The sequence below is a fragment of the Pseudopipra pipra genome, chromosome 8, assembly GCF_036250125.1.
Source record: "Pseudopipra pipra isolate bDixPip1 chromosome 8, bDixPip1.hap1, whole genome shotgun sequence".
Taxonomy (NCBI): domain Eukaryota; kingdom Metazoa; phylum Chordata; class Aves; order Passeriformes; family Pipridae; genus Pseudopipra; species Pseudopipra pipra.
In genome coordinates, this window is record NC_087556.1 from 4,271,563 (window position 1) to 4,290,411 (window position 18,849).

Sequence of the window (18,849 nt, forward strand, 5' to 3'; positions counted from 1 at the left end):
GTCTGTCCACCTTTGGAATGTGAGTTTTATATTATTGGGAAAAAAGCCTGTTGTAACAGGCCCTTCCCAAATATATAAAAGATGTAGTGATCAAATAGAGCAAAATAAAGTTTCCCTGATTCTGAAGCAAACTTAATTTTAAAGAATGTAACCTATTAAAGGAAGAAGTGAATAATCTCTTTTGAAGGCAATTGGACACAAGCAGGAAGAAAAAATGTTCCAGCAATTTGTTTGGAGATTGGTTCCTTTGATTTATGTAAGCATTGAGATCTGTTTGACTGTTTTCTTCATGTCGAAAGATGGACTTTAAAAAAAGGGATGTTGGTATATGAAACACTTCAAACCCAGGTGAAGATATATGGGGAAAAAAGTGTATGAGAAACAGGTGAGTAACTGCAAAAAAATGAGAGAAAAGCTGCTAGCACTAACTTTCTCACCTGATGTCACCAGGCATTAGGGTGCTCTCACCAGGCACCAGCATTGAGAGGGTGCATTTGGGTTTGTTTTTTTCCAAGAGTTGAGGACAAGCCTAAGTGCCTCCTGGAAAGCCCTATGCACTGTGCTCAACAGAGACATTGCAGAAAACCCAAACAATTGCCAGAAATGTTGACAGCTGCAGATATGATACTGGGTTTGACCTTTCTGATTCTAAAAACGCTGTTTTTTTTTTTTTTCCAATTTCTACTTCCCTTTCTGATGCATTTTGAAACTTGAATATGAATAATCATACTGATTTTTTTTTTTTTTTTTGCTGGCTATGAGACCATAATCGTAGACAAAAGAAATATGGATGCTCTAGCACGAAGTAGCTATTTAAATGCTTAAACAGAAATCGATGCATTTTATTGTATAGCCTAATTAGAGCCATTTAGGTTTTGGCTATAGGTCTAAACACGTATTTTTGGCAGAGGACTTGGATGACCATTGTCACCGAGCAGCAAACGATCCCCTAGGGTACCACCCGACGGAGAAGCCCCTCCGCCCGGTGCTGCGGAGCAGGCAAGGTGCGAGCGCGGGCTGCTGGCGGGGTTAAGCCGGGCCTTGGTGGGGCGGGCGGACCCACCCGCCGGTGTGACGCGATCCGCAGGCGCCGCGCTGTGCCCGGCGGCCCCGGCCGTGGCTCGGCGGGGCCGCGCCGAGCTCCGCCCCTGCGCCCTTGCGGCGGGGCTGGCGGGCGGCATCGAGCGCTGCGGAGCCGCCGCCGCCGCCCGGGCCAGCCCAGCCCTGCCCGGCCCGGCCCGGCCCATGGCGTCCCCGGCGGCCGCGCTGCCCCCGGCCCGCCGTGACTTCTACTGGCTGCGCTCCTTCATCGCCGGAGGTGGGTGCCCGGGGGCCGCGGCGGGCGCTCCGCTGCCGCTGTGCGGGTGGAACTGCTGCCGGGGTCGGCACTGCCGACAGGGCAGCTCGCTTGTCCCTTGCCCCCATGGACCAACGCGGGGCACTCGGCGCACGCCGGAGACTCGCACGTGTGTCAGAACCCGGGCAGTCGCCAGTTAAATGTTCCCAGAGCACAAACCCTCGTCGGGGCGCTCTAGGAGGGCGGGTTGTCCCTGTCCCCAAACTGTTTTGGCTGCTGTTGTGAAGATTAAGGTGATGTGAAGTGGCAAGGCAGCCTGGCAAACACAGCCCTGCATTAGTAACCTCTTACAGAAAAAGCCTATTTATTCTTACTCTAGGGTGTTATCCCAGCTGTGTGGTTTGCCGGAGTAGGTTGTGTTTATTTAAAGTTTGTACATCACGCCGCAGTCGCTGTTGGATCTCGCTCTCTGAAGTAGTGCAGGGCACACGGCAGACACGTGCCCACCCCTTGGGAAGAGCAGCAAGGGCTGTTTTCTGCTCAAGGGAAGGAGGCAACAGGGCAGAGAACTCTTGAGTAACTTTCAGGAAAGTTCTTTTTGCAGTGACCTCAGCAGCTGAGAGACACAGTGGCTTGGGTTTTTGTAAACAGGAAAAGTAGCTTATACATTTCATTAAGGCATTAGGGGCTTTGTAACATCTAATGGAAGCTGTTTGCTTGTTATTGGGGCTTCTTCCAGTTCCTAACCGAGCTAAATACATTAGAAAAATCCCTTATTTAATTGCTGACCTAAAGAACTTTTTGCATCCTGTCACTTTTCTGTTTCCCCTCTTGGAAAGGTGTTGCAGGATGTTGTGCCAAAACAACTACTGCACCACTGGATCGAGTAAAGATTTTGCTGCAAGCTCATAACCACCATTACAAACATCTAGGTAAGATGGCTGCTGCGGGTCTCCTGTGTGGGTTTGAATGCAATGTGTATGCTTTGGGTGTGTTGATTTATTCAGTGATGAGGCTGATAAAAAAAAGGTGCTCACCAGACAGAAGGTTGTATCTGTCTGGTCAGGCTCTGTGCCATGTTTTGTTAGTGTTTGAAAAGAAAAACAAAGCCCTGTATAAGTTGTGGTATTGGTCGATGTGTTAGAGATGGAGATGTCAGAATAATCCTCAGTAAGGCATGGAAGAGCTAGGCTTCATCTTCCCTTACAGAAGCCAGCAGGTAATCACAGCTTCAAAGCTTGGATCATTTCTGTAAAAACTGCTGCAGTGGCTGCCAGTTGCCAGGGGCTGTGGGGTGTGTTCAGATGACAAGGCCCCTGGACAGTGGTGTGGCTGGCAGGATCGAGGAGAGCAGCAGATTTGTGCTGCTGTGAGGTGCAGGGCATCTGTGTTGCATCACGGTGAGAGAAAAGACTCATGTTCAGAACTGTTCTCTGAGGGCTGTAACAGTGCCCTCTTGTGCAGAGTATTTGAGGCATTTATGTCATATGCTACTGAATAGGTAATAACTTTTGCTCCAAAATTTAAGTGTTAGATTTGTCAAGGAAAAAAATATTTTGAGTTGGCTAATTTTACCTGTAATTAAACTTTGGAATTTTTAACTTAGACACTAAAGATACTGTTTTTTAAAAGCAAATCTTGAAACAAAATTGAGTGGATATATATTCACTTCACTGTGGCAAAAAGGGATACACAAGTTATGTGGCGTTTTAGTAACTAACATGTAAGTATACACTCAAATCTGCAGTCTAAGAAGATTATTTCACCTAAGAAGGGTGAAATAATTGGTTTGACTGAGATCTTAAATACTAATTTTCTATTTGCTTTGTACTGTGCCATAATTGGCAAATAGAATTTAATGTTCTTCCCTATTTAGGGTGTGATACAATGATGTTTATGTGAAATGTGTCTGACTTGAATGCATGTCCATGTTACATATTGGCAAAAGAGAGAATTATGTGGAAGAGGTACCTGTAAGTGTAGAGACACGGTGGATCAGTTCCTCAAAGTCCTCACTGCATGTTTTTATTGCCCTTGTTCTGTGGAATTTGTGCCACATGGGTCTGAGAGCATGTTCTGAGAAATAAGAACAGTAACTCATCATTGCAGCATAGAGAGAAGAAATTCTAGTCACAGCATAAGTGTGTTCAGAGGCATGTAACAAGCATGACATCTTAAAAATACATTTACTATAAAATAATATGTAATAATATATTAATATACAATAATGAATTCATATTCTTAGAACTCCAGAAACTAATTAGTACTTGTTTTATTTAAATGTCAAGTGAAAGTTCGTCAGCTACTCTTTTTTTTTCCTGCCTGAAAGCAAGATCAATGTATAAACCTTTTTCATGTTCAGCTCTTATATTATTTAGTAGTTGCATATGACTGAAAACTTTGTGTTTTTGAGCTTATTCCTATAAAAAAAAAATTAGGAAGTCAATTTGATAGCAATTGTGCCTAACTAATATTTATAGTGAAACTATAGGTTTTGCCCAAACTTTGTGTGATCTTGCATTGTTTCTCAACTATTAAATGGGAATAGGATTGCTTCTTGTTGCAACTCTGGGACAAGAAGTGTAAGGTGTTTAGCTTGCAGGTAATGAGAGTCTTCAACTTGTTTGCTTAATTTCCTCAATGATGGCATTTAGTCTGTAATTTAGCATGTACAATATCATATTGTTTTCCCATTGTTTTAGACTTTAAAGTATTTATCTCTATATTCTGAGTTGCCTGAGTTGCAAGTCAGCTGGTTTGATCCCCTCTGTTGCTGGAGGGGTCTGTGGGTGGGCAGTGGCACCTGCAGGGGGGCTGCTCACAGTCCAGGCAAGGCTTGGGGCCTGAGTGCATGAATTCAGAGGGAGTTCACTCAGTCTGGGAGGTGAGGAAGCTGATAAAACTTCACCTTCCACCTCTCCCTTGCGGCAGTTTGGGCAGTGAAAGTGGCTCTCGGCTCTCCATAGTCACATGAGCAGCACGATGCAGCCTTAGCTTTTCTGTGCATGCTTTCTTATTGTCAGTAGTATTTGCTGATTTTTGTTCCCTCCCCCCATGGTTAAATACCTCTTTCTGTATTGCTGGCAGGAGTGTTTTCCACGTTGTGTGCTGTCCCCAAAAAGGAAGGTTACCTTGGGCTGTACAAAGGAAACGGGGCAATGATGATTAGAATCTTTCCGTATGGCGCTATTCAGTTTATGGCCTTTGACCAATATAAAAAGGTAGTTGAATTTAGTTTGTTTTGCTTTTCTTTTTTTTTTCTGCCCACAATGAATACAAACTCATTGAGTGACTGATAGTAACACTGAAACTTTTGTGTGTTATTAATTAGCTGCATGTCTCTTCTGAGGTTGCTTAATTTTATCTGAATCTAACGCTTGAAAGTGTCAGGGCAATACTGAAACTTTTAAAAGATTCCCACTGATTTTTGTACCTTTTATACCTTTGTATTATTGAGAATAATGCTTTTTTTTCTTAAAGAAAGCAAAAGGTAATCTAAAGCCTGCTGCTATTTATTGCTATAAGGTATCCCTTGGTGAATAAAGTAGGAGCAAAATGTAAAATGAAACCTCTTTATTTATATTTATATGTGAGATTGAAGCTGTGATTCCCTTCCCTAAAGAGCAAATTTCAGAAGACTGAGACAAAGAAGTAACTGTAATGGGTTTTGTAGGTTTTTTTTTTGTGTTGTCACCATAAATGCTGTTGATCTGTGCATGTTTTATGTCGTGTGGAATAAAAGACTGCATGCTGTGCTCTAAAATGAAATGATTTATGAATCTGCAAATTTCAAGAAACCAGTTGGCATCATAGCAGTTCCCTTTACCTGTTAATTGACAGGAAATGTTCATGATGTTTTGCATGGATGTGTAAAAGGAAAAAAAAATTCTTAAAGGAGGAAGATATGAAATGATCTTTGTAGCTGAAAGTGCTTCTGAAGTAGTCTCAATTATTTGGTAAAAGGCTGGAAACTAATTTCTAATTTCCTTCTGGGCTGTAATGTAACTTAGGAAGTTCTTGTTCTGAGTTGTTTGTCCTATTTTTCTCTTCTCCTTTTTTTCTTTTGTTTTGATCCAGTTAAAAAGTCTTTATAGGAGTGTTTCACATGGTGTGCATGGAAGAAAAATTGACTCTTCTCACTTTTCAACTTTGCTCAGTGTCCTTTGGTCTCTACAAGGATAGTTTTCAGTTTGCCTTGTTTGACACACATTAATGATAACTAAATAAACAATTAATTGAGTTCCTGAAGTGAACAGTAGAAATACTTTCAACTCATTGTTTTGTTTTCCCTTGTTAGTAGAATTTTAGCATGTTCATGTTTCTATTAAGAAATTGGAAACAGCAGCAGTGTTCAAAAGATTCTTTTAGCAGTAATTAAGTGCTCTGGATTGAATTTGTAGTATTGTAAACTTCTTGGAAGCCTCCTACAGAGTTTGCATTAATGTGCTGATAAAGCTTGTGCTGTGTTTCCCTGCGTTTTCTCATATGAGACTATTGTAAATGTTCCATATTTTGTAGGTAATAAAGAAACAACTTGGGATTTCGGGGCATGTGCATCGATTAATGGCTGGATCCATGGCAGGTATAGTTTTGTAGTTGGATTTCAGACATGCCTTTTGCTGAAAAGTTAATATTTATTTAGAGGATGGTTCCATGTGTAGTCAGGTCAAACTGTTGGAAATTTGTATTAAGCAAAAATACTAGTAAATGGTTAATGGAACATGGTTGCCTAATTGACACACATTTGTTGAAGAGTATTCTTTAAAATATACTTGTGCAAGCAGGTTTTTATAGTGTTTATTATGGCTTTTAAAAAGTGAAAACCCCAGTGTCACCAAGATGAAGTATAAAGCTGCAGGTTTTGGTGGAATTGGCTCATCACCCCTCTGCCATTTCTTGGAGGTTGAATATAAGCCCATAGAGACAGAGGGAACTGCAGTTCCTTTCGTGGGTGTGTTCTTTGGATTTGCCAGACATGTCTGTGCTTTTCCATGTCCAACGCAGGATTGTCATGATGCTCTTTAGATCATGTGTGTGAACTTTAAAAACTCTGATTTATCAGTTAGTGCAATAGCAGCAGAAAACCCCTTGTGTGAACTGCCAGTGTATAGTATGATTATATATTTGTTTTCCTCTTACTAGTCATTCAGCCAAAAGTAGCTAAGAAAAAACAGGGGAAGGTAAGTGATAGTGGAACTGATTTTTAATTGAAGTGATTCTTCATGTGCTTTTACTTTGTTAAATGGGCTTAATACTGCCTAGTGACAGTCTTTAAGTAGTTATGGGTATTCATCTTTAACTTCTTTTGTAATAAAAATACTGGGGTTTGTTAATACTACCTTTAGTTAAACTAGGAAGACCTCATGAAAGTATTCTGGCATTTGTAGTGTCAGAAGAAAAGGAAAGAGAATAAAATGGAATAATGAAAAGAGTCCTAAAAGCTAGCAAAACCCATTTGGCAAGATATGTATGTCCTAGAACTTTTCCTGGCTTTCTGTCTGAAAGAAGTGAGGAAAAAAAAACCCATAGATTTTTTTTTTCCCTTTTTTTCTCCCCCCACCTTTAACTGTGTTAGAGAACACTTTGCAATTTACTTTTCCCCCCAAAAAAGCTTATTATTAGCTTTGTCAGAGACTAGGAACCTGATTTGTAAGGCATTATGCACACACTGAATAATCAGCTTAACTCTGTCACTGTTGGCCATGGTGGAATTCCTTGTGCAGATCAGTTAATAGTATCTGGCATTGTTTTAAGCACCTTACTGGTGCTTTGTGTGGTTAGAGTAACAGAAATAAATTAGCACACAGCGCTATCTGGCAGCCATGATCAAATGAAGTGCTTTGTGTGGTGTGTTTAAGTACAGGATAATAAATAGTCTGGGTTTGAGAATGCCAGAACTGAGTAGGTGAGCTGGAGTTTGGGAGGCAGTGAAAGGAACACAACAGTCAAGTGTATATATAGTGTCACATGGGAGTGTCTTACTATTTGTTTACTAGGTGGCATTAACTGCTGCTTGGGATATTCTTTAGTTAATAAGAGGGGAGGGTTTCTCTTGATTATGCCAAGGAGCTATAGAGGAGGAAGGAGGCACTGAGAAGAGCAGAGAGCTTGAAATCTGGAACACAAGTCTTCTAGGTTTGCAAGCAAAAAAGTGAGTTAGAAGCAAGTGATAGTATTTCTTGCTTTAACTCCTGTGGCCTAGTTTCTTGCTGGCTCCAATAAAGGGTATTTTTCTGTTTCCTGCAAGTTTAAATGACTAAAGGAGATGATGCACCCCAGTGTTGGTGCAGAGGGGCCTTCCCAGTTTCATGGAACACAGTATTAAGCAGTTGGGAACAGATAACCAGCGTTTCCCTCTCCTTTTTGTCCCCTCTCCACCCTCTAGCCAGACAGCTGTCTGCTTTCACTTCTCTGTGCCACTGCTGCTGAAATATTGCTTATGTCAGTGTTTCCAATGGGACTAGTGGTCAACAGACCTGAATCGGCTTCAAAGTGGTGGGAAACATCTAAGTATCTTCTTTAACTGATGAACAGGATCAAAAGCTTGTCCACAGGGAAAAACAAGGCAGTGAGGATGGGAGTAGTGGAGAGAGGAAAAAAAGCAAAACCTATTGTAATGCATATATTCCAGGAGGCCAAGTTAAAGTTACTGTGGAAACTTTAACTCTGAATTTCCTGAGTCTTGTGTGATTCAAATTTCAGCTGTAACACCTCATTAACGGATAAATGGTATATAACTTCTTCTGAGGAAAGACAAAACTGGGCAAGAAGATAGAGAAATCTTCGAGGTTAGTGGGGTTTAGGAAACAAAATTATCAACTAACAACAAAGATGAACAAGGATAATCAAATGAAACATCACAGGATGACTTTACAAATCTAAGTATTCACAGGATGATTTTAAAATCTAAACATTCTTTTTTAGTTTTTTATTAGAAAAATCTGAATTAAACCACAGAAATGTGTATTTCCACCCTTGCACTTGATTAACTTCAAAATAACAAAGTCAAAAAAGACTAGATGTTATCTAGAATAAACTTCCATTAAGCTAATACAGAAAGTATGTTTTTGTTTTTAGCTTTTTACTTTCAGTAAAAGTGATTGGAAAATAGTACTGATCTAGTAGGATAATGGGTGTCTCCATTTTAAATAGTGTGTAATTAACAGTTCCCTCTTTGAGTCAACATTTTAAAAGAATCTGTGTGGTCTGTTTCTTCAGGTACAGTTGGTAGAGAAGCAGAATTATATATTGGAGATATAGAAATATTGGGATGTGTAAATTAGGGATTCTTAAATCTGTCTGATAAATATTCTTTGTCATCAGCTGTTTCCCTGTATGTGTAGTTCCTGAAGCCTTGTTTTGTTCAGAAGATGCTTCCTGGATAAATAAATTAATCTTTATACCAGCTAAGGAGCATATCTTCTGCGGCTCAAGGCTGTGACTTGTGCTTACAGCTCACTTTTTGAGCTGTAAACCTCTGGCAGCGCTTAATTTGATCTGCAGAGCTGCTGATAAAGTACAAAGAGCGTGGTACAGAGATCATAAAAACTTGTGTGCTGAAGACATGTGCAGTGCCTACTCTTTGTAAATGTATTTAACTTGTGTTTTTTCTTGCTTCAGATAGTTTTTTATTTTTCAAAGAAAGAAAATGACTGAGAATGGAGGAATAGCAAGCAAATTAGGAGACAGAGCTAATCTCATTGTTAACTCCCAGAGTCTGGGAAGCAAATCAAGGACAGTCTAATTCCTGTTGTGCTTCACTGTCACTAAGTCTTTAGTCTGTGTAACCCAGTATCTTGTCCCCAAGAGCGGTCAAAGGGGCTTGAGGGCAACATGGGAAGTGAAGAACGGTCTTTCCCTGGCTTCCTGGGCTTCTGAGTCAGCAGTTGCAGTGGAAAAGTCTACTCTTTTGAGGAAGTGGTTCATTGAGGGAGGGAGAGCTACACTACCCTGTTATGGTTATTTCGGATCAGACACTGGGAATTTCAGGATCCACCTCTTAATTGTTGAGATACTTCCAATTCTGTTGTGTTTAACCAACTGTGGGAGAGATTTTTGGCTCAACTATCATTAATTGGAGTAGATTTTGCTTTTGGGCAGGGAATCAGCCTCGAGATGCTGTGGTCTGACTTCTTGTAACTCCTACAATATAGGAAGCAGAGATGAGATTAGTAATTTTGTAGACTCACCACAATGACTTTGTGTCCCAAAGCTGGCTGCCATTCCTTCTGGAAAGGACAGTGACTCTCCTAAGCCCCAAAGGAAATCTTGATCCCTTGTATGTACAGTGCCTCTGCCAGTTGCTTCAAGAAAGCATACTTTTTGGCTGATGTTAGAAATTCCTTTTTTCAGATTCTATGGCTAGAGGATTTTAAAAAACTCCTAAAAATAAAAAGTTTCTATTTAAATCCCTACATGTGGTTTCTTTCAGTTGCATCTGATTTCTTTAAAATTGTACTATTTTTGGACTGTATTCACGAAGTAGTGCATTCACCAAGCTCCTGGTTGGTCTGTTTGCTAGTCTTTGTTCAGACAAATTCCTGGAAAGATTGGAAAGAGAAGGGGGGAAAAGTTATCTGTTTTCTAAAGTAGGATGATTTTCCTGGAAACTCTTAAGCTCTGTGAAAGGGCTTTCCCCCCCCCCCCCCCATTTTTACTTCTATTTAAAATGCTTGAATTCATCTGTTTTATGATATTTCTGGACATCTCAGGCAATCCATTAGGAAAAGGCTGTAGACTGAGGGATGGATTTAATGTAGGTCAGTGGAAACAGTCCTAAAGTTTCTTTAGTGTTTTGCAGCTTCCAACTTTTGAACCCTGTGGGTGAGATAACATCAGAAATCAACTGCAGATGTCTGCTCTTTGTTCAGAGGAATTGTCCATAATGTCCAAAAGTGATGTTTTTGTCTTCTAAAATAAATTGTGGGATACTCCAGAAAGCCACAAACTTTGCCCTCAATTGACAGTTGAGCAGTGTGAGATTTTTGGATAGCTCACTTAGGGTGGTTGTGTTTTTTTTTTTTTTCTCCCCATCTCATCCTGATACTTTCTGTCAGATCATTCAATGTACTAGAGTTGTGCTTTGTTGTGGTTTTTGTTTGAATGTTTTTCTTTTTATTTTGTTTGTTTTGTTTTGGGGTTTGGTGTTATTTTTGGGGGGGGGGGGTCCTCCAAGCATAAAAATTAAGAAGAGCTTGTTCGCAAGAGTTTTGTTGTGTTTGGGTTTTGTTGTCGGTTTGTTTGTTTTTAATTCCTCCTGTTATGGTTTTCTCTTGACCTTTTGGAAAGTAGGGGAAGTGATACACCTACAGAAGAGATATTAGTGAGAGACTATTACAACTTAAGAGGAAGTGACCATTTCCTGCCTGCATAAAAAGTGTGCTTCTGTAGGACCAATTTTTAAAAGTTATGTTTAGCTAAATCAGAGCAGTTGCTGGAAAACAGTATCAATTACAAAGGTTTTTGCTTTCTTTTTCTCCTTTTCCCAGTTTTGGGGTTTTTGTGTGGGTGGTTGTTTTTTTTTTCGGTGACTGTGGTGTACCCACAGAAAACGGCCTCTGTTTTCAGTTGACAGTTTTAACTATTCCCTCCAAAGAATTTGTCAGCCAGTGAGCGTTTTACCTCAAAAAGCAGCAGTTGGGAAGAATTCGGTATTCACGTAACTGTTAGAACTGATGTTTTCTGTACTGGAGTTGTGTTTCCAAAATTACTAGTTGGTCAGCATCTAAGCAGTTTTGAAAAGGTCCAAAACTGGATGAATCCTAAGATTTGATTTTTTTTTTTTTTTTTTTTTTTGCATCTTAAGTCCAGAAATAGCTTTTCTGGTCAGTTTTAAACCAGAAGTGCTGGTGTAACATGAACTATTACAATGCAGTAGTGCAGCACAGTTAAGTACTCCTCATCAGTATGATCCTGGCTCTATTTTAAATGTCACTAGAATAGATGCAGTAAGTAGATACATGTATCTATATCCAGTAGTCACACCAAATTCCGACACAACCTTTTTGAAATAAAACATTTAAATTCGGTGGTTTGATTTTTTTAATTTTTTTTTTTTTTATTATTTAGGATTAGGTTTCATGGTTGCAATCCAGTAAAGCTGATGCATTTGATTAGCCTGACTCTTAGGAGCTATGGACATCAATAAGATTGCTCAGGAATACAATCAGGCCCATAAATCTTGGGAAAATCCAGGCCTAGGTGTGCTGCTTCAGTGAACACCAAACATAAATCCTTTGTGTGTTACTGAAGTTAGTGTTCCTGTTTGCTGATTATAAGTTACTTTAAGTGTTTCTTTAACAAAATATTTTGTATATGCTATTATATTCACTGCCACAAAAGGAAATTCTAATTTTCAAAATAATCCTAGAATCAGATAAGGTGTAGGTGAGTTTTGTTTGCTTGTTTTGTTTTTGTTTTTAATAAAGGTATTACAGCAGTGATTTGTACTTACCCTCTTGATATGGTTAGAGTTCGTCTGGCGTTCCAAGTCAAAGGGGAACACAGGTACATGGGAATTATCCATGCATTCAAGATGATTTACACAAAGGTATTTTTTCTTTTAATCTTCAGTCCTGTCAAAGCAAAATATGCTCTTTAAAGAATGTTGCATTGCATTGAAAATAGTGGCTTGGTGGCAAATTACATGACTTCATCGTGTGCAATTTGACTTTTTTAATGTAAAAAGTTATCTGGATGCTTCCCGCTACTTAGGCTGCTAAGCTGGAGCTAAGGCTCATGGAAGTGGGAGGCCAAAAACAGCAGGGAAATTGCTTTTCAAGAACAAGTAGTAATGATCCCAAAAGATCTGGGGAGGAGGGCTGAGTATAATGCATAACTGTCTCCAGTTATGATGTTGGATGTAGATTTTCCTCCCTCGTTTTCACTTGTGCCTCTCCTGTAGAGCCAGGTCCCCTCGGTTTTTCAGGCACAAGGAGCAGACCCTGCCTTTAGCTCCCTGGTGGTAGGTGGTGCCAGTCAGGTTCCTGCCACGGGAATCTGTATCAAGTTATGTAACTTGTTCAGTTGTTTGCTGTATTTCTTGCCACCAATGTTCTTGTATTTTTCTTTCAAAGGAAGGTGGTTTTAGAGGGTTCTACAGAGGGCTGATGCCAACTGTTGTAGGAATGGCACCGTATGCGGGTAAGTTAAAACCAGGCCGTGGCCGTCCTCCAGCAGTTGTGTGCACTACTGAATTTACATGGTATATTTGCACACCTGGTTAATTAGCTGCTGTCCAAATCACCTTCAGTGATGCTCCTTAAAGAGCATCATCGATAGTAAAAGCCTTGCTTTTCTGAAATGTGCAGTTGAGAGGGACAGTTACGAGTGGGTTCTCTTGTGCTTCCCCGTTTTCCCATAAGAAGGCGTGAAGCTGTTTCTCCCAGACGGGTAGATCGGGAGCGGAGCGCTCTGTAAGTGGAGCCTCAGAGCCTCAGTGTTGGCTCCATCTCCTGGCGGCTTCCATGTAAATACTCACACGAGCTAAAGCAGCGGGGTGACGTGGAACAGAGGACCAGAACAGCCCAGCTAAACCAGATTTAAAAGACGTGACATGTTCTTCAGTTAAAAAGGTTTTAGGATTATTCTTGACAGCAATGCAGTAATTTAAAGCTCGCAGTCTAGCTTACTTGAAGCGTTCTTTTAGCATTATGTACAAACACAAATTCCTTTGAACAGGAATTACTGTAGAAGTTCAAAATATCGTTTATCTATTTCTTTCTGCTTAAGAAAAAAACTTCTAAAAGAACTGGAAAGTAGTTTCATTTTGTAAGAGCAGCTTTTTTGTTTATGATGATGATGCATCGACGAATAGTTTGCTTTTTTATGAAAGTACATAAAATTAAATTTCCTTTTAGGTTTTTCATTTTTTACCTTTGGTACCTTAAAGAGCATTGGACTTGCTCAAGCACCTAACTTGCTTGGACGGCCTTCATTAGATAACCCCGATGTCTTAGTTTTGAAAACACATGTAAATCTGCTGTGTGGTGGCATAGCTGGAGCAATAGCTCAGACGATATCGTAAGTTTGGGTACTGGGTTGGTTTTCCTCTGTTCATTCTAAAGAGACTTTTATCTGAGAATACAATTTTATCTAAGTCTAGTAAGGTTTTGAAATCAGCTTAATCAGACACTGAAAGTCAATTATTTCCTATTGTTTCATATACTAAATATCTGTTTAATCTTCAGGGTCTTTATGGATATATGCCATGAGTCAATTAAACAAATTCAGGCAAATCTCCTAAAATCCATTAAAATCTGGTTTGGTAACAATCTTGTTTCTTAGCTTGTTTGGTAAGCTAAGAAATTTTGACCCTGAACATAATTTGCAGAATTTTATTATTCCAATTTACTTTCAAATCTATGTAACCTGTGAAGCCATAGGATTAAAAAAAAAAAAGAAAGAAAAAACAAGTCTTAGATATTGTATTTGGCAATTTTTTTTTTTACTTTTCTTGCTTTCTCCTTTCTCATGCTGTCCTTGTTGTATTTTAATTTTTCCATAAAATAAATTAATTTAATGGACTTATATAGCATCAATTTTTCACTAAGTCACTGCATTGCAAATATAATTTTTTATTAATCCTTAAACTTTTAATTTTACGTTCAATGCAGGTGTCTTCTCCCTCCAGCATTTTAAAGACTATTTTGTACTGTCATCTGATTTTCATGTATCTTCCTTACTAGTGCCAAATGGAATGTATTAAGAGCTCTGGTTTGCTGGTTTTGACTGTGTAGGGGAAGTCTCCCTTTCTGGAGAACTTTCAGCTGTGTTGAGAATGTGAGCTGGATTCCTGACTCACTGAAAAGGGAACTTGGAGGTTGCACGTGGACTTCTTTGTGTTTTTGTCTAAATATTCCAAGAGCCATCACCCATGTGTTTGAACTGCTGTTTAAATATCTTCCCTGCAGATATCCCCTGGATGTAACTCGGAGGAGAATGCAGTTGGGAGCGGTTCTCCCAGACTCTGAAAAGTGCCTGTGAGTATTTTCTTTTCATCCATAGTAACTGAATTTTTGGATGTCTGAGCAAAGTTTAATTCTTAATTTTAAAGTTTAAAAATAAGAAAACAGGACAAAAACCCCACCCCCGGACTACTGTGTTGTTTTCTTCATGCTTTTAATGAGAAAGTTTCCACACAGACAAAAGCTGCCATTGTCAATGTGTGGTTAAAAAATACATGAAATCACAATGGCACCTTTGTTAGTAATACTGTGTTTGTATTAAACATGTTTTCTTTTTATTTTAATGAAACTTGTGAAATCTTTAATATCAGCAAGATCCCTAAAAGAGAGACCACATGCTTCTACTGAAATGAAATTGTTTTGAAGTGTAGAATCTGTTCCATGAGATAATTTTGCATTATACAGTTTTCTTTGACCTTTCTTGCACTTACGGTAGTGTCCCATGCCCCACGTGAAGTTGAGGTTCCTCCAGTAGAAGCGGAAGTACCATAGTAACCTTAACATTATAATACTATTAAATCAGCTCTCATCTTGGAAAAACTTTCTGAATCTCAAATTGCCTTAACCAAATTCAATTCTGGGACAGTTTTCTCTTGCTTAGTTTCAATCTTGTGGAATTGTATATGTCTGAATCCAGTGTGATGCAGCGTGAATTTCCTATGTGGAGAGTTGGACCTTACAAACAGCAGCCTAAGTGACCTTTCACAGACAAGCTCCATGTTGCTTAACTGTGAAGGTTGCTGTTCTGTTTTCCTTATCAGCCTTTACTTTTTTTTTTCTTGCCTATTTTCCACTCCTGACACTTTAAAAATAAAAATGTTTTCATTGTTCTTGGAGGTTTACTTTCTGCATTTGTGGTTACTAGTTTTACAGACGTGAGGTTTCCCAGTTTAACAATATTATTGTGACCGTGGAGAGAGCTGTACCTTGAAGAAGAGACACGTGTATATCTTTAGAGGATGAGAGGATAAAGCAAGTAGGAAGTCTCAAAGCTTTGGGGATATATGGAAGATGATTTCCAAGAGCACTGTCTTCAGTAGCTTGCAAATATCGAGCACCTTGGGCATTTTTACTGTGCTTTGCATTTAATGTCTATTTGCTCGGTTTCAATACAAGTATGTGAGGAAAATTTCTCTTTGCATATACACTGCAATTTCTGCTTTTAACAAGGTCAAATATATACTTAAATTCTAGCTTTTTCTTTTTGAGAGGAAATACTAGGTCTTCATTGCAGCAGAAGCTACACAGATGCAGGATGTAGAGTACAGAGCTGAACGTGAATTTTACATGCAGAGCTTTAGAAGGATGGACAGTATGAGTGAGTGCTCTAAGAGGATGGAATACAAAGTTTGATGCAAGAAGAGGGTGCTACATGGATCACATGATGTTTCTGTTGCTCTGTATTACATTTGTAAAAGGAACTGATGCTTCTCAGCTCCTCCCTGCCAGTTAGGCAACAGGACACATGTAGCCATTCTGTTGTAAAATGTCTTAATATGTCCTTTAGGGTAGGTCTTTTCAGCCTGACACTTGTTTAGCTGGGACTGCTCTGTTCTTTCTAATTCCCAGCCCTGGTGCCCAAATTTATTGCTGAAGCTCAGGCTGTCTTCTGAGTCCTGTGATGACTGTAATGCTTTGCTATATGGAGTCCCATGGGTTTTTCTCCATAGGTCTCGTAAGAACCAAGTAAAAATAGTGTCTTGTATTTAAAGAAAGTGATTTTGACTATTGAATATGTGTATCCAATAATGATTTTCTTTTTCCAGTACAATGGTGCAGACACTGAAGTATGTGTATCAACAACACGGAATACGAAGAGGACTGTACCGTGGTTTATCTCTAAATTACATCCGTTGTATTCCTTCCCAGGCCGTGGCTTTTACCACATATGAACTTATGAAACAATTCTTGCACCTCAACTGATTCTTTTCTTTAGAATACTTTTCTGTAAAACTACACTACCAATCCTCAAATTATATTGATGAGTAAATTACTTGAAGTTTAAAAAAAGCTCTCTGTTACTGTGGACCTGCTGTTGTCTGATATCTTTATTTGCCAAAATGTGGTTGATTTCCTGGAGTCAAACCAGGTGACAGATCAAAATAAACATTAGGTAGCTCTAAACACTTTTTTTGCACTTGATCTTCTAGGCTTCATTAGATTAATGTTAAGAATGACAGTTTGAAAATTACACCCACATTTTATCCAGGTTCCAAGCAGTTAGTTATTGAGCTTTATCACCATTCCAGGACTTATGTGCTGCTGGTTACTCTGCTTTTTAAGCTGGTAATTAGGCATCTGTTGTTCTTTAAAAATTAAATGGAATAAACTGATTTGAACATAATGCAGCCATTTTGGTATTCAGATACTTGCCAGGTGTGTAGAAGCTGAACTCAGCAGACCACAATTTCAGCCTCTTTTCCTTCTTTTCCTGAACAAATTTTCTGTATGCAAGAACAATGCATATGTCTTGAGACTGGTACATAGGAAAGTCTCTGCAACCATTTCAGTAAAAAACTACAAGATGTATTTAGCAGTGTTAGAAAGTCTTGCAATTTGGAAACCAGTTTCTTGGCATACGTTCTGTTCTAAAAAATGCTGTGCCTACACAAGTAAAGGCAGGGAGGACTTTAAGAGTGATGAGTGCTAGAAAAGATCTCTTTAAGGCAGGTGGGAGAGGCCTGATCCTACAAGGCTTTTCTGTATCTTTTCTGTGGAGCTGAATGTTCTTGGTTTGAAGGCCGAGTGTGTCATGTACTTTGCAGGACTAGCTGGTGTAAACAGGTTTTTCCCTACCTGGAGCCAGGGTGACAAACAGGACTTGCTGCATTGGCTTGTTTAGGCATATGGACCATATCCAACAGAAAGGACAATTAAGATTGTACTGGAGTCTGTAGGGGGGTGTGTGTACTGTTTCTGAAGTATGGTATGCAATAGACTATGACATCTTTTCCTTCTCCTGCAATTCCTTTTGCAGAAGGAATTATTTTATACATGATCTGCATTGGTACTCTTGATTCAGGAAACTGTAAAGCATTTACTTTATGTAACTTATTTATTTATTGTAAATATTTTAGCAGTGTCTTTTAAGGATTGGCAATGGCTACATTAAGTGGTGGATGGTAAGATTGTTAAATTTATCAAAATTAAGCAAATCAAAACTGGAATTTGAGTTACATGTTCAATACCAACTTTTGTTGCTCAGTTTTTTCCCTTCAGTTTCTTAAAAGTATGTATTTCTTTGATATTTACAATGTAGCTATGGACAGAGAATGAGATGTATCTGAATTTATTTTATTAAAATTTTTGAATTAATGTCTTTGTGTGATTTGTATGTGTTGCAGCCAGAAGGAATGCATGCTTCTGGAATCATCTGTATGTTTGCCTTTGTAGGTAAATATGCATAACATTGTCATTCTTTATTAAGAGACAACAAATAAAATTTTTCATCTGGTCTTTAGTTTTACCTAAAGGAAAACTAACCAATATCACAGTAAGTTTATTCCTTTTAAAGTTCTTGCAGTAAGGATAAATGCATTGTACTGGGAAAAAAAGTGCCTTTTTTCTCTCTATATTGTTTTACTGTGTGAGCAAATAAGCATCTTCTCAGATGCCTGTTATTTGTCATGTTAATACTGTTAAGGATGATCAGACTTTTACATCTTAATTTCACTAAAAGGGATATATTTAAGGAATGTGTGGTAAGTTAAGCAGTTCTTAGGCAGAATAAAGCAGAATCCAAAATATTCACACTTAAGAGGAAAAGAACAAAAAAAGTGTCCCCTAATTGAGTTGGATATTGAATGTTAAAATAGTGGATGGAACTGTCCTGCATTTTCTGGATTAGTTTTTCAAAATAAAATTTAAAAGTGTATGAATAACTTTAAATTTGAAAGTTTTAATATTAATTCCTGAATTTACGCAGTTAAACTTGGAGAATGCTGATGTATCTTAAAGCTGTAAGCGTTTTTCTCAACCACTGATGTCAGAAAGAATTAAAAGAGCCATAGTCTGAACACTTCTGTGGAACTTTTGGTGCCAAAGTAACATTTGGTATTTTTTCTGGATTTTGCAGACTCTCCATAGAGATTCACCAGACTGCTTGAATTTTAGATAACTTCAAAAAGATATTTAGAGTGTGTTTTGTGCTTTACAAACATACACTAGAAAAGAAATATCTTAGAATATGAGAGATGTATAGGCAACATGAGAGACTACAGAACACAGGATTAGCAAGTGTACACAGCATTTATATAATCTCCCAGTAGCACACCAAATTATGTGAATAGTATTGACACATAACTATTAAATTACAAGTATGCTTTTATCTTAGAGGTCCTGCAATGGAAGGGAATATTAATATAGTTTACTGCATATATTTCAGGACTATCCCAAATAAAACTGAAGGAGAGTTAAATTAAGAATGTTCTCACCTTTTAAAATTCATGTATTTGAATTTGATCCTTCTGTTGGGGTGTCCAACCATGGGCCAAAACTATCATCTTTACAGCAGAGGCTCATGCTGTTTCCCAGTGTTTGTCTACATTAGAGATAAAAAACCAAACCCTTAATACCTCATTTCCTGAT

At 38.7% G+C, this 18,849-nt stretch overlaps 2 protein-coding genes across 4 annotated transcripts in view; one reads left to right on the plus strand and one right to left on the minus strand.

Annotated features, from left to right (window-relative positions):
• Positions 1 to 4,431, minus strand: part of TET1 (tet methylcytosine dioxygenase 1) — an 81,946-nt gene extending 77,515 nt beyond the window's left edge. For both annotated transcript variants that reach the window (XM_064662273.1, XM_064662271.1), the window contains exons 1-2: positions 4,364 to 4,431; positions 3,269 to 3,373 (exon numbers count right to left, since the gene is read on the minus strand). The gene's annotated coding sequence lies outside the window, so the exon portion shown is untranslated. The remainder of the gene's footprint in view (positions 1 to 3,268; positions 3,374 to 4,363) is intronic.
• SLC25A16 (solute carrier family 25 member 16) lies at positions 1,150 to 17,577 on the plus strand. Of its 2 annotated transcripts, XM_064662277.1 has the most exons (9): positions 1,150 to 1,318; positions 2,137 to 2,229; positions 4,385 to 4,518; positions 5,816 to 5,879; positions 11,725 to 11,846; positions 12,373 to 12,439; positions 13,156 to 13,318; positions 14,209 to 14,277; positions 16,029 to 17,577. In XM_064662277.1, the coding sequence occupies exons 1-9, from the start codon at positions 1,246 to 1,248 to the stop codon at positions 16,183 to 16,185; spliced, it is 942 nt and encodes a 313-aa protein (XP_064518347.1). In that variant the 5' UTR covers positions 1,150 to 1,245; the 3' UTR covers positions 16,186 to 17,577. The 2 variants fall into 2 exon arrangements, with proteins under 2 accessions (XP_064518347.1, XP_064518348.1); XM_064662278.1 differs by lacking the exons at positions 1,150 to 1,318; positions 4,385 to 4,518.
• Positions 17,578 to 18,849: the final 1,272 nt, after the last annotated feature.

What these genes read in the sequence shown, in the direction of transcription:
- SLC25A16 (XM_064662277.1), top strand. Translation starts at nt 1,246, where the DNA reads ATGGCGTCCCCGGCGGCCGCGCTGCCCCCGGCCCGCCGTGACTTCTAC. An exon ending in AATGGCTGGATCCATGGCAG is followed by an intron (nt 5,880 to 11,724) that starts GTATAGTTTTGT and finishes TTTTTAATAAAG; the next exon opens with GTATTACAGCAGTGATTTGT. An exon ending in GCAATAGCTCAGACGATATC is followed by an intron (nt 13,319 to 14,208) that starts GTAAGTTTGGGT and finishes TCTTCCCTGCAG; the next exon opens with ATATCCCCTGGATGTAACTC.